This window comes from Macadamia integrifolia, chromosome 3 (assembly GCF_013358625.1).
Source record: "Macadamia integrifolia cultivar HAES 741 chromosome 3, SCU_Mint_v3, whole genome shotgun sequence".
NCBI classification, from domain to species: Eukaryota; Viridiplantae; Streptophyta; class Magnoliopsida; order Proteales; family Proteaceae; genus Macadamia; species Macadamia integrifolia.
In genome coordinates, this window is record NC_056559.1 from 27,854,077 (window position 1) to 27,866,669 (window position 12,593).

A 12,593-nucleotide genomic window follows, 5' to 3' on the forward strand; every position below is an offset into this window, starting at 1 on the left:
CCCCCCCCCCCCATTCTGTCAGTTCCAGTTGCTGTACAGTTGTTTGGTTATTTAGTTGCTGCTTTATGTTGCTTTGCTCCTTTTAGTTATTTTCTTTGTTAGGACTTTTCCTTGTTGGCTTAAGCCTACCCCCACCCCCTCTTCCCCCCTTGTATATTCTTTTCCTCTTGGTTATGAATTATTTTATTCACCCAAAAAATAAAAAAGGAAATGAGCTAAAAAGAGCCCCATGAATAGTGTAGGGGGCTTGTACAGAACGAAATAAAATAAAAAGGAACAATCTAATGCCATAATAGTATCTAATAACAACTCAAAATAGCAACTAAATAAATTAAACAATAGAAGCTAGCTGTCCCCCCCACACAAGAACTTATTAGTGATAATGGGCTGGAAGTTAGGCTCATGACTGAACTAAACTCCACCCAGATACTGCTGGCCTGCCTCGCTTGATGGGCCTCCACCTCCTCTCCTCCTTCGAACTACATAAATCAACGTCTGTGTGTTGGTGTTTGACACGTGTATGTCCAGAAAATAAATAGGTGTTTCTTTCTTATACTAGAACCAAAGACCATGTATCTCCAGAAAACAGAAACAGCGTTCAGGAGTTGGGTGCTGACAGTGCGAAGATACAAAATTTGAACTGCACATTACCTTAACCACAGTCTGGTCATAAAGAAGGGGTAATAACTCTGGAAGAAGCCCCTTAATAATGTTTGGCTTGTTGTGAGCTGCTGTACTCAATGCCAAGACAGCTGCACGTCTAACATGCTGGACATCCATTGAAAGAAACAATAAAATTGATTATTAATCAATAAATCATGCAAAAGATTATCAAAAGAACGAACATAAAAGCTTAATCGCTGTGGGAAATACGAAACTGAATTCTCTGCTACTTGTTGGAGAAATATTATTTACCCGGTCATGATCCTTAATAAGCATTAGGAATGAGGACATCTCAGGGTATAAAATCTCATCAATCTTCTCTGGCCTCTCAACAATTGAATATTTAACTGCTATTACAACTGTAGCTCTAGTGAATGCAGCAGGACTAGTTGTCCGCACCTATATTAAAAGCACAAAACAATTATGCCCCGTTGCGTAAGTGTTTTAACATAAATATGAAGCTTAACCACACACTATGCCCAAAAAAATGAGAACACTAAAATTCTAATTAAAAGTGTACCTTAAGAGCAGGAACAAGCTTTGCAGGCTCGATAAGAGCAATTTTGCCAAGACATTCAGCAACAACATTACGTACACCCTCTTCCTCACTTTCACAATGATTAAAAAGCAATTTTAGTATCTTCTCCACACTTGTATCCTGAAACTCAGCTTGGCCTGCTTTGTCTACAGACTGCCTTGCAATAACCTGCAAAGTGGAATATACATATTCAAATAGTGCAAAAAAGAAGAGCATCAAGAAGTTCAAATGGCAATACCAACCAGCGAACAAACCTCTTTCAAAGAATGAAGCAGTAGATACTGCTTCTTCTGTTGGTTATCGATTTGATCCAAAATAAAAGGCAAGTACTTCGATAGATTTCCCACAGCTATATTTCCAAGAGCATAGGAGGCAGCAGACTTTATTTCTTCAAAAGGAGATTGGAAGGACTCAATAACAATGTTCTCTATGTGTGCATGTGAATTGAGATCTTTCCTTCTTCCAATTTCTCCCAGACAAAGCAAGGCCAAGTGTTGTTTAGCCTAAAAAAGTTAAATACCATGGACATGCATAAGAGTCACAGCAGAAAAAGCAAAATCAATGAATTTTCAAATGACAAATAACTGACTCCGATGACTTCTAGGCATTATATTCAAGACAGATATGAAACCAACTACAAATGGTAAAACTTCAAATTCAAGTAATAGGTAACAACTCGAATACAAAAACATGTAACCAATTACGTATTAAAATAGGTGCTTGTGTACAACCCAAGGCCTACCTAAAGGACCAGAATCCAAATTTGTAAGTAAGGAGAAGAGAACCCATGCAGAAGAATCTGGGCTCTAAGTATTAGTTTCAGATTGCGCATTTGTCATTTGTCACAAATGTCACCTTCAACTTCAAAACAGTCTGCCCAGTCACAAACCCATAGACAAATAATATGACACTATTCCCTCCCCCCCCCTTTCTTCCTGTAGGGGAAGGGCTGAGTTGAGGTGCTATAGAAAGGCACTTTCAAAAGGTCCTTCGAACTTGAGCCAAGAGATACAAAATTTAATGGATATTCACAGGGAATAGTAAATCATTTTGGGGCGGAAGGGGGGGGGGTGGAACAGCCTAAGTTCATTCATGAATCTAAAATTCCCTGAAGGCAAAATAACCTCTGCAGAAACCACCCCCCACCCCCCAAAAAAAAAAAATAAATAAATAAATAAAGATGAGGTTACTGTATAAAACCCAAAATCCATCTGCATATGCAAAAAAGAAATGTTTCATCAGTTTGGTGTACTCAAGATGAAGTAATTGTATAAAACCCAAAATCACCTCTGCATATGCAAAAAAGAAGAAATGTTTCCTCAGTTTGGAGTACTCAAAATATGAGGCTATCATATAAGACCCAAAACCTAAGTTTATGAGTAATAGAGTTAAAGACATAGGCCTAGAGAACATGAGGTTATCATATAAGACCCAAAACCTAAGTTTATTAGTAATAGAGTTAAAGAGATAGGCCTAGAGAACATGAGGTTATCATACAAGACCCAAAATCTAAGTTTATTAGTGATTGAGTAAAATAAATGGGCCTAGAGCAGACTTGTATGACCATTACTAGTGGAGGGCCGGTTAGAGAAGGGGAGAAATCTGAGAGGGATCTCAGAGTAGTAGGGGAAAGAGGTTCATACACTCATGTATAGAAACCAACAAAATTCTATTTTTCAAATCTGTACTTCCATCATTTGAATACAATGTATACATAAGTAAAAATGAAAAGAATCCTAATTGGAACGTAAAGCTCTATAGCCTAATCCAATTCTATGTAAAATGCTATAGCCTAATCCAACTCTAAAACTTTATTTGAGTTCAAAGTAACTATTTTATTTCTACACATCCTACCCAAGCAAATAAAAGACAAAAAAATTTATTAAACTACTTCCAACCCTTATTAGACCAAAAACTGGTATAGACCGGTCCAATCAGGGTTTGGCTTTCCAAAGTTCGTCATGCTAGTCCAACCAATCAAGTACTTCCACATCAATTCTCCTCCTTTGAAAAGAACTTGACTCCGTCAAATTTGGAGGACTAAGGAAGCCATTACAACATACTAGAGGAATGATCCAGCTACCTTATTAAGTTTAATGTCGGAGAGATCTTTAGTGGGAAAAAACTTCATGGCTTTGTTGTTGTGCTTAAAAGAGTAGATATTCACATAACCACAATTTTGTACCATCTTAATTCTTATCAAACAGGCACAATCAACCAAGAAGAATATGAGACATCTTCAGATGCAAGACATCAACATTGTACTATATCCATAAATCCACCAATAGAGTAGATGAGAAAACACCTATCAATAGTCTTAAAATCGGTGTTGTTCAACCATGCAACTTTGTAGGGACTTGGATGTGGCTTTATCTACAATCTCAGCTTTCAAACGTCTTCAGAGACAACATTAGTGCAACTACCTCCATTGATCAGCAGACTACATAATTAGTCATTGCCGAGGTCTAGAAGATATTTCTATAGTGCCAATCTTCATCCTCCATGACCTTGTGAGTGGCCAATACAAAACAAAAAACATAACGAGGGTGTTGCTCCCCATCACTGTTATTGTTTTTTACTTCACCCGGCTACGCCCTTCATTCAAATCAACTGTCTCAAAACCAAGACGCTCTTCTAGAACATAAGGTATAAAAAAATCATCATCAATATAAGCTACCAAACATTTAGGACACTAAACACTAATATTTCCATACATAAAACAGCAATGGCAGCCTTCGACATCACATGAGGTCTGTTGGAACCACATTGAGGCAGAAAATGTGGTCAGCTAGGTTGTGAAGATGCCACAGATGAACCAGTAGCCTATTGATGTAGATAAGTCACTTGGGCTTATTTTATTGCAAATAAGCCTTGTATTGTGTTATATATGTGTTGAGCCTTTGATCCCATGGGTTTTCTTTGAAATGGGCCACTTTAATGGGCCTAAAATATGGGTACAAGGTAGAAAAACGGGATTTAATTCATTAGTTTAGTTAGTTGCTACTTAATTCAATAAAGGCTCATTAGGCCATTGGTCAATTGTAAAGTCCTATATGGACTATTAGTTAGTTAGTCCTACCCCATGTTGGAGTCATAAAGTCAAGTCCTAGTCCTATTATGAATTTCTAATTGTAGTAGGAGTGTCTAGTCCTATTAGGAAACTAGCTCCTAGTTGTAGCAGGAGTGTCTAGTCCTATTGGGAAACTAACTCCTAATAGTAGTTTGATTGCTATTCTGCCCTCTATAAATAGAGGAGCTTATGTACTTGTAATGGCAGATTTGAATGAATGAATTATTGAGTGATTACTCTTTAGCTAAAAAAACTGTTATTGAGACGTGAGATGCCTAATCCTTTGAGGGGTGTGATACCCAAAATCTGAGGGGTGAGATACCCATTCCTTTATTCTCTTTCACCCTTCTCAACCCTCCATCGATTCTTCTTTTTCTATTTTTATTTTTTGTTTATTGTTATTAGAAGTTTAGACCTGTTAAAGCATACAAAATCAGAATCAGCCAGCCAAAGAGTTCTTGTTCTTGAAGCCAATCGACCCTCATTGCTACCCAAGTTTGAGATCTGATCTGCAGATCTTTTGGAGGACTGGTTCTATACTCTAAGAAGATCAATCGATCCTCTCTTGAAGGTTATCTAAAGAAGACAAGTTGTTGTTCCTGCAAAATTCTTCACATTCTCTCTTATAGGTCTGAAAATCAAGAAAGCGCATAACTCCATAACTAGCCGTCAGAAGCCCTTCATATTTGGGGGTTTAGGGACTATCTACACCCAAAAGTGAAGCTCAATCGGACTCCCATAGACTTGGCCGCACCTTTCTCTGTCTAGCTTTGTAGAACGTCTTTCTCTCTCCTATCTGGTTGGGTTTTGGGCTGGTTTTGCTCCTATATGGGTATTGTATCCTTAGGGGTTTATTTAATGGTATTATTTCTTTGTTTCTTACTCCTATTTGTATTGTTTGGGATTATAAACTGCGGAGTTAGTTACTTGTAATCTACTCCTGCATTACCTATGGTTGGCTGAATAACTTTTCCCGGGAAAACGATTGATGTTGACTAGAGCTATTACCCTCAGGAAAAGTACTATATAAGTCCTTCAGGTGTATCGTTACTTTAGAACCCCTCATGGGTTTGCTTGGTTGGTTTAGGATGATGTGCTTCGGTCACGAGATCATAGGTTTGAGTTCACACGATTAAAGCGTTACAAGGGGTGGGGGGAAGCTTCGTACAACTGGGGTTTACCTCGGGCTTGAACTGTAAACCCGGGCAGGTTCAAGGGTTCCTCAGCAAAAAAAAAAAAAGTATGCTGCTTTAGACTTTCTTCTACCTGATATGACACCTATACAACATCCTCCATTGTAAGCAGTCTAACTGATGCAAGTGCAACATTGATCAGAGGGTACAAAGAATTGTGGAACTGTGCCACAAATACCTCTTCATCCCACTCAAAATCAAACCCAGTGGCTAAATAATAAAACCGGGCATAGTACTCCTTAAAGGTCATGCTTTCTAGTCGTAACTGTGCAAACTTGAGGTGCATACGCTGCTTGTAGTCAGTAGGCAAGAATCTCCGGTTCATGGCTTCACTCATCTTACAGTCCAAGTAATGACTAACTCAATGCCTCGAGTCTGATTCTATTGCTGGCGTTTGATCCACCAGACTCGAGCAGTGCCTTTCAACTTTGTCTCCGCAAATAAGATCTTTTTGGCCAGAATCAACCCATACCATCTAAAAAATATCTACAAACTGTAAGCCTAATCAAAGTATTACTCTAAGTTATTAGCCCTATAAAATCGAGGACATCCAGCTTTGCTCGTTTTTCAGTTCCATAATCATTATATCGACCAACTCCATATGGTGGTGGTGGTAGGGTACCATGAGACATATCGTATATTTAAGGCACTGATATGATACAATACTGATACGATACCTAAAAGAAATTGGTATTAGTACATGTAACAAACCTCATCCTTTATATAAAATCAATTGAATGAACTTGTCTCATCATAATTTATTGTCCTTTTTTATACATTATTTATTTCACAAGTTAAATTTTTATGCTTCAAAACTATAATTTTCATATATCCTAAAAAATTCTATACGTTTCTTAACCATTTCCATACATATCTTTAGCATATCTTGCTCTCTTTGATATGATATGATACGATACGATGTCTCTTAAAATCACCTTTTCAATACGACGCCCGATACCGACACTTTAAACCTTGCTTGGGGATGTGGTTGGAAGAATCCCCATATTACATGACACTTTCCTTTATCAGAAATAAAAGCTTGTATGGATGACATCATAGTATGAAGGGAATTGACAGTTGCGGTTAGGGTATTGACACGTTCACTGAGGATGTCAATTTTTAATTGGTTTCACCTTTATAGGGGTTGAGCTCTTGGAGAATCTCACTAATGGCCGCAAAGATTAAGATATGGATAGAATCTCCAAATTGGTGGCAATCTTGGGTTAGGAAACCCTATTTGGGTTTGATATAGATCCACTCGGATAAAACACGATTCCAATAGTTAATTGCATGGAAAAACTTTAAAAAGAAGAAAGCAACCTAACAAAGAAAAAAAAGCCCTTCTTTAGTAGTTCCAAAGAAGGTGGTCTTTTATCCGAACCCCTTCTTCGGTAGTTCCGTGGGCATAAGGTGGTCTGGTTCAAAGGCCATATTCCCTGCCATAGCTTTACTCTATGGCGTTGCCTGTCCAACTGTCTCCCTACTCAATCCTTCCTTATTCACTGTCATATCCTAGCCAACCCTTCTTGCTGCCTCTGTCCCCAAGGTATTGAAGATATCTCCCATCTCTTCTTCTCCTGCCCCTTCTCCTCCCTCATCTGGAAAACCATTATTTCCAAGTGCTGGCCTAGGAGATCCATCATCCATTTTCACAGGGAATGGATATGGATTGACATGACCTTCTCTGTCTCTTCCATTTGTGACACCATTGGTAAATTGGCATTTTGTGCTACTATTTTTCAGCTTTGGATGGAGCAAAACATCCATAGATGGATCCCCAAATCTTGATCTCCGGATAAGATTTGGAAAGCTATCCACTTTAATGTTTCCTCTAAAGCTCAAACCCTTCAATCCCATTCTGTTATCAACTACCGCCGAAATACCCACATTGTTGCCTATTGGAACCTTCAGGTTGATCTCATCCATCCTACTTGATGGCATTTGGCTCCTTCCCCCACCCCCCCTCCTTTTGGTTTAGTAGATTTGTGATGTTTAGTCATTGTCTTTTGTTTGTCCCCTGGGTTGGATGCTCCTTGTTGGCTTAAGCCTCCCTCCCCCCCCCCTCTTCCCTTGTATATTCTTCTCCTCTTGGTAATGAATTATTTATTCACCAAAAAAAAAAAATCCAACAAGTGGAAGACCACGCATTAATGGGAGGGGTTATTCTTAATGGTCAGAATAGAAGAAAGAATAAAGATTAGTGAGGGGCCTACGAAAAAAAAAAAGAGCAGTATAAGGCTTAAAGATGAGACGTTAAAGTGTGTGTTGGGGGGGGGGGGGGGGAATTGGTGTTAAAAAAAGACTTATCATTGGAGAAGGGGTGGAAGATGTGTTGAAGTTGTCTTCTACCTTTGGCAATAGGAGACCCGCAATGGGAACTTCGACGACCAGTAGCAGAATCTTAGGAGACACGGTGGGAACTCTGACTTCAACAGGGAGTTTGAGTTTGAACTAGTGGTGGAGGCTTCTAAAATCAGGTATGACTTCCCACTTTTTTTTTCCCCTCTTCTATGTCTCTCGCTCTCTTCACTCTTTCTTTTTTGTTTCGCAGGCAGAAACCTAGAGTGGGAGGGGGGACTCAATCGAAGTTACAGGGGACATGGGAGGGCGGTGGTGAGTTCCCTGTGGGAATCAGGAGAGGTTGCCTTTGGGTATCGAAGGGTGTTCTTGTAGGAGTCGGGAGGGGGCTGGAAGTGATAGCGCAGAAGGTGGGGAAAGGTATTAAACAAAATGAAAAAAAAAAAAAAAAAAGGGTTGTTGTGGGATGTTGCAGAGATGTCAGTGAAAGTAGAAGAGAGGGGATATTGTTACAGAACGTTGCAGAAGAGAGGGTTGGGGGAGTGATAGCACAGAGTTTAGGGTTATAGGCGAAGGAAAGGGCCATAGAGAGGAAGGGCATGGATGCGAGGGAGAGAGAGAGAGTTCTTTTTTTTTTGCTCAGCTCTCGGTAGAATAGGTGCCGCTACCTAAGCAGAACAAAAAAAAATAGAAATAACAAGAAGATGGAATTATTGCAAGGGAAGCGAAGATGGGGACTTTGGCTTTGAAACCAAAGTGGTGGAGGCCGTTTATAGAGGGGAGAAATATGATAGATCTCAAAGTTGCAGGGAAAAGGAGGAATCACATGTTCACACACTCATGTAGAGCAACCAGCAAAATTCTATTCTTCAAATTTGTACTTCCATCGTTGGAATACAATATATAAATAAGCAAAAATCAAAAGAATCCTAATTAGAATGTAAACCTCTTATCTCCTAAGTCCTAATCCAACTCTAAAACTTAAATAGGGTTCAAAATAACTAGTCTATTCCTATGTATCCAATCCAAGCAAATAAAAGACATAAAAATGAACTAAAATCTATTTCCAACCCTTAATAGACCAAAAAGCAGGGTTCGACTGGTTCCATCTGGGTTTGGGTTTCCAAAGCCGGTCATGCTGATCCAACAAACACTCTCTCCCATGTCTGGTACTTCTGTAGTCTAAATGATAATTTATCTAGAAAAACCTCTAGCACCTTGGTAGGACGATGACATTCATGACTGAGTAGAACACTTTGTGCATCTAATGGAAAGGTTACTCCCAAAAAATGTGACTTGAGAATTGAGTAATATGGCCTGTTTATTAAGCAACATATTATATCCCGAGTCAAAAGTGGTCATCTTCAGTTCCAAAAACATTTTGTAATCTATCATATACCTGACGGCAATCTTGAGAAGTGTGACAGCACTACATGTTTTCGAAAGTACATTCACCCTAGATTTTACGTAATTTCTTCTGACATAGTTCTGAGTTTAGTAAAGAAACAGATGACTTGGTCTCTGGAGAAAGGGACTGTGCTTCCTGAGCAGTTATCAATTATTTTCTGTAAGGCCACACTCACATACTAATAACATCATTACAACCAAAGATGAATTGAAAGAACAATAGAAATTAAGAAGAAAACCTTACAGAAAAAGAATCTAGTGAAAAAAAAAATTACAAGAAAAGGGCAAATAAATATAATTGAAGCTTGAACAAACTTACAGAATGGGTACTGCTGTCATCTTTAAGTATGTCTGTAAGCATTTCTACCGTAAATGCACATTTCTGATCACCCGCAGCAAGGCATAGAACAGCAACACATTGAGCTACTGAATACAAGGCCTGCTTTGCAAGACCAACAGACTGGGGAGATGGTTTAGCACTAGAAAGAAGAGAATCTAGCAAATCATCAAAACTTGTGTTTTCTGAATGGACTAATGCAGAAAAAAAGCTTTGCAGAGCCTGCAGCATTGAAAAAGAACATGTTCAATACTTCTGACGATCATGATCTGAATACAATAGCCAGTATAAGGCTAAGGACAATACCAAAAGTGCTTGTCCTTGCAACAGTGAGCTCCTAATTAATGTTAGGGCCTGAGGAAGAACTTTATATCTAACAGTCAAACCAACATTTGGGCTTGAATTCCTGTCAGCCATCAATGTGCAGCAAAGTTCCAATGCAAGAGCCGTCATATGCAAGTCTGAATCACTGGCACATAAATAATGAATGTAAAGAACAATATAAGAAGACAAATACAAGGGATAAGGTTAGACAAGAAGGGGGAAGAGAGAGAACTAAAGACGAACCTTATAAGAGATGAAAGTTCCACAATTATAACTTCATAAGCAGGTGAACCAATTCTATCACCATAAGCAACAATTAGAGAATTCAATGTTCCCAAAGTTGCCTGCCTCAATGCCCGATTTGCCTATTTCCCAAGAAGCAAATTAGACACACACACACACACACACACACACACACAGATTTCACAGAAGAAGATTTGGCACAGTCGCATACCTTCCGCAAAAATGCTGTTAACTCTCCGATAACATGATCGAGGACACACGATACATCAATCTTGAGTGGAGAAGAAGCGATGACAGCAAATGCCTGTAGTGCACAACTTTAAGCTTTATTTGAATATTTAAACAATGAAAGAAAACAGTTTCCTGTTTTATGAAATGGCTTATACTCGTCAGTACACTACTGTGAAACCAAGGCATACCCAAGGTTAAAAATTTCGGGTTTCGACTAGGTTTTCACTGGGACCTGGTTGAAACCAGTTATTTTTTTGGGCTAATTCTAGAATTTTGGGTCGAAATTTCCGAAACTTGGAAATCTAGGGACTAGTCAAAACCATTGAAATTTCTGAAATTAAGGTCGAATTTTCCGAAACCTAGAACTATGGGTATACCAAAGCGCCAATTTAATGCTAAAAAAATAACTAATTGAGACATTTTGTGACTTGATTTTGGCTGTTAATAAAAAAGAAACAGCGCCAGCCGCCAAATACCAAACAGCCTCCCCCTCCACACCCCCCCCCCCAAAAAAAAAAAAAAAAAACATATCCCCAATTTTTTAGGTACGATTCTATAAGTCAAAGGGAAAAAAAGAAGTTGATTTTCAGGACCTGGATTTTGACAATGGATTCCTTCTATTACAACCAAATATGGATTACTCAAGATCTCTTGGTGGATCCCAAGAGATCCACAGGTGGATTCCTATGGAATATATATAATATGTATTTATATAAATAAGGGTGGGCACGCCACCAGGGTGCCAGCTTGTGTCATCCTCTCTCCTCCCCCTTTGGGAAACACCCACTTGCCCTCTTGTGTCCAGCCTTGTGATTGCTCGATTGGTGTTTGCCATTAGCATACCGAAATCTGGTGGCACGCCCAACCCTCTCCCTATATATAGGAAGAAAAAACGCTACCTCTTGGCATGTATCTGCGCCAAGACACAGCAGGTTCGAAAAGACCATACGCGCTGAAGATGCTCATGCGTGTCCTCCCATTGGCCGCTCCTGCTGGTGTGTACCTAAGCCAGAAGGTATTGTTCTCTTGCCCATATATATATATATATATCCTTTCTATCTTTCTCTTTCTCTATTTCTTAGAATCTCCTATTGTTCTCTACTTATCTCCTTTGGCCTGCCCTAATAAATAAATCAAAATTATGCTTCTTATAATTCACCATGAACCTCTACTTCTATTCATTGTTGAACATCCAGTTTCATATTACAATGACAGCCATACAATTTCCAAAAAAGTCTTCCGAAGGCATAAGAACGGCATAGCAAAGTGATCCCTTTTCTCTACGACAAAGCAAGTACCACTACTCTCCCATAATCTTGGTTAAAAAATGAGGGCTGGTAGGAGAAGGGAAGAATTCCTGAGATGGGTCTCAGAGTTGCAAGGGAGAGAGAGGAATCACACACACAGCCAAGGGCTGCCAAGCAACTCAGGCACACACCACACAACCAAGTTCAATTCATTCTTCAATCTGTCCATACGGTGTCCTTCAGCTACATATAATAAAAGTAAGAGACATCTCAAATTGGAAACCTATTCTACTAAGGAATAAACTAAAATTGAAAACACAATAAGGGGGTGTTTGGTTCGGTAAATCAAATGGTGTATGTATCGGTTATGAAAGTCAATCTTTTGATAGACATTCTTCTGAATTATGTTTCTTTCTGAAAAATCGTTTGGTTGCCTTGAGGCTAGTACATGTTTCTCGCGGGTTGAGATATTGGCTTCCGTAGAGAACGTCTGTCCGCTTTATCCTTTTATACTAGGTGGTAAAAAGGTTGCTCAAATTTGAGTTTTAGTGTTGAGGTAAACACAGATTTGAAACACATCCTTTGTAATATGGTCATTCACGGGAAGTAGGATGCTCACTTATGAGGGTCATCCTAGTGGAACCAAACAACTCAAAAAATTAAGAATTATCATTCTAAAGAATGTCATCCCAAAGATTTACTGAACCAAACACCCCCTAAAGGATCCTACTCTAATATACACAAGCAAAAAGAAAAGGATATAAAATATCACTCGTAGTATCTAGCCAAAGAAAAATTACAATATTATTCCCATAATAAATAAATCCTAAATTTCCTAAAATCCAACTAGATTCCAAAAATCAATCAGACCCAGTTCTTGGTCTAGGTTCCAAAACGGGCTCAGGTCGATCCATCGAAATAGGATGTGCATTCATGACCATTCAAAGGACCACATATTTGAGTTTGATAATAAGTAAAAAGTGACTAGTGAACATGGTTTAAAGTATCTCTGATATCGATACGATACCCTCCGATACGTATC

At 38.9% G+C, this 12,593-nt stretch overlaps 1 protein-coding gene across 2 annotated transcripts in view; it reads right to left on the reverse strand.

Moving 5' to 3' along the window:
• Positions 1-12,593, reverse strand: part of LOC122072871 (cullin-associated NEDD8-dissociated protein 1-like) — a 90,667-nt gene that overhangs the window by 26,542 nt on the left and 51,532 nt on the right. For both annotated transcript variants that reach the window (XM_042637293.1, XM_042637294.1), the window contains 8 exons: positions 10,285-10,377; positions 10,074-10,195; positions 9,813-9,975; positions 9,489-9,728; positions 1,456-1,704; positions 1,184-1,369; positions 916-1,062; positions 652-768 (listed from right to left, as the gene is read on the reverse strand). In XM_042637293.1, the coding sequence (XP_042493227.1) occupies positions 652-768; positions 916-1,062; positions 1,184-1,369; positions 1,456-1,704; positions 9,489-9,728; positions 9,813-9,975; positions 10,074-10,195; positions 10,285-10,377 (1,317 nt within the window). The remainder of the gene's footprint in view (positions 1-651; positions 769-915; positions 1,063-1,183; positions 1,370-1,455; positions 1,705-9,488; positions 9,729-9,812; positions 9,976-10,073; positions 10,196-10,284; positions 10,378-12,593) is intronic.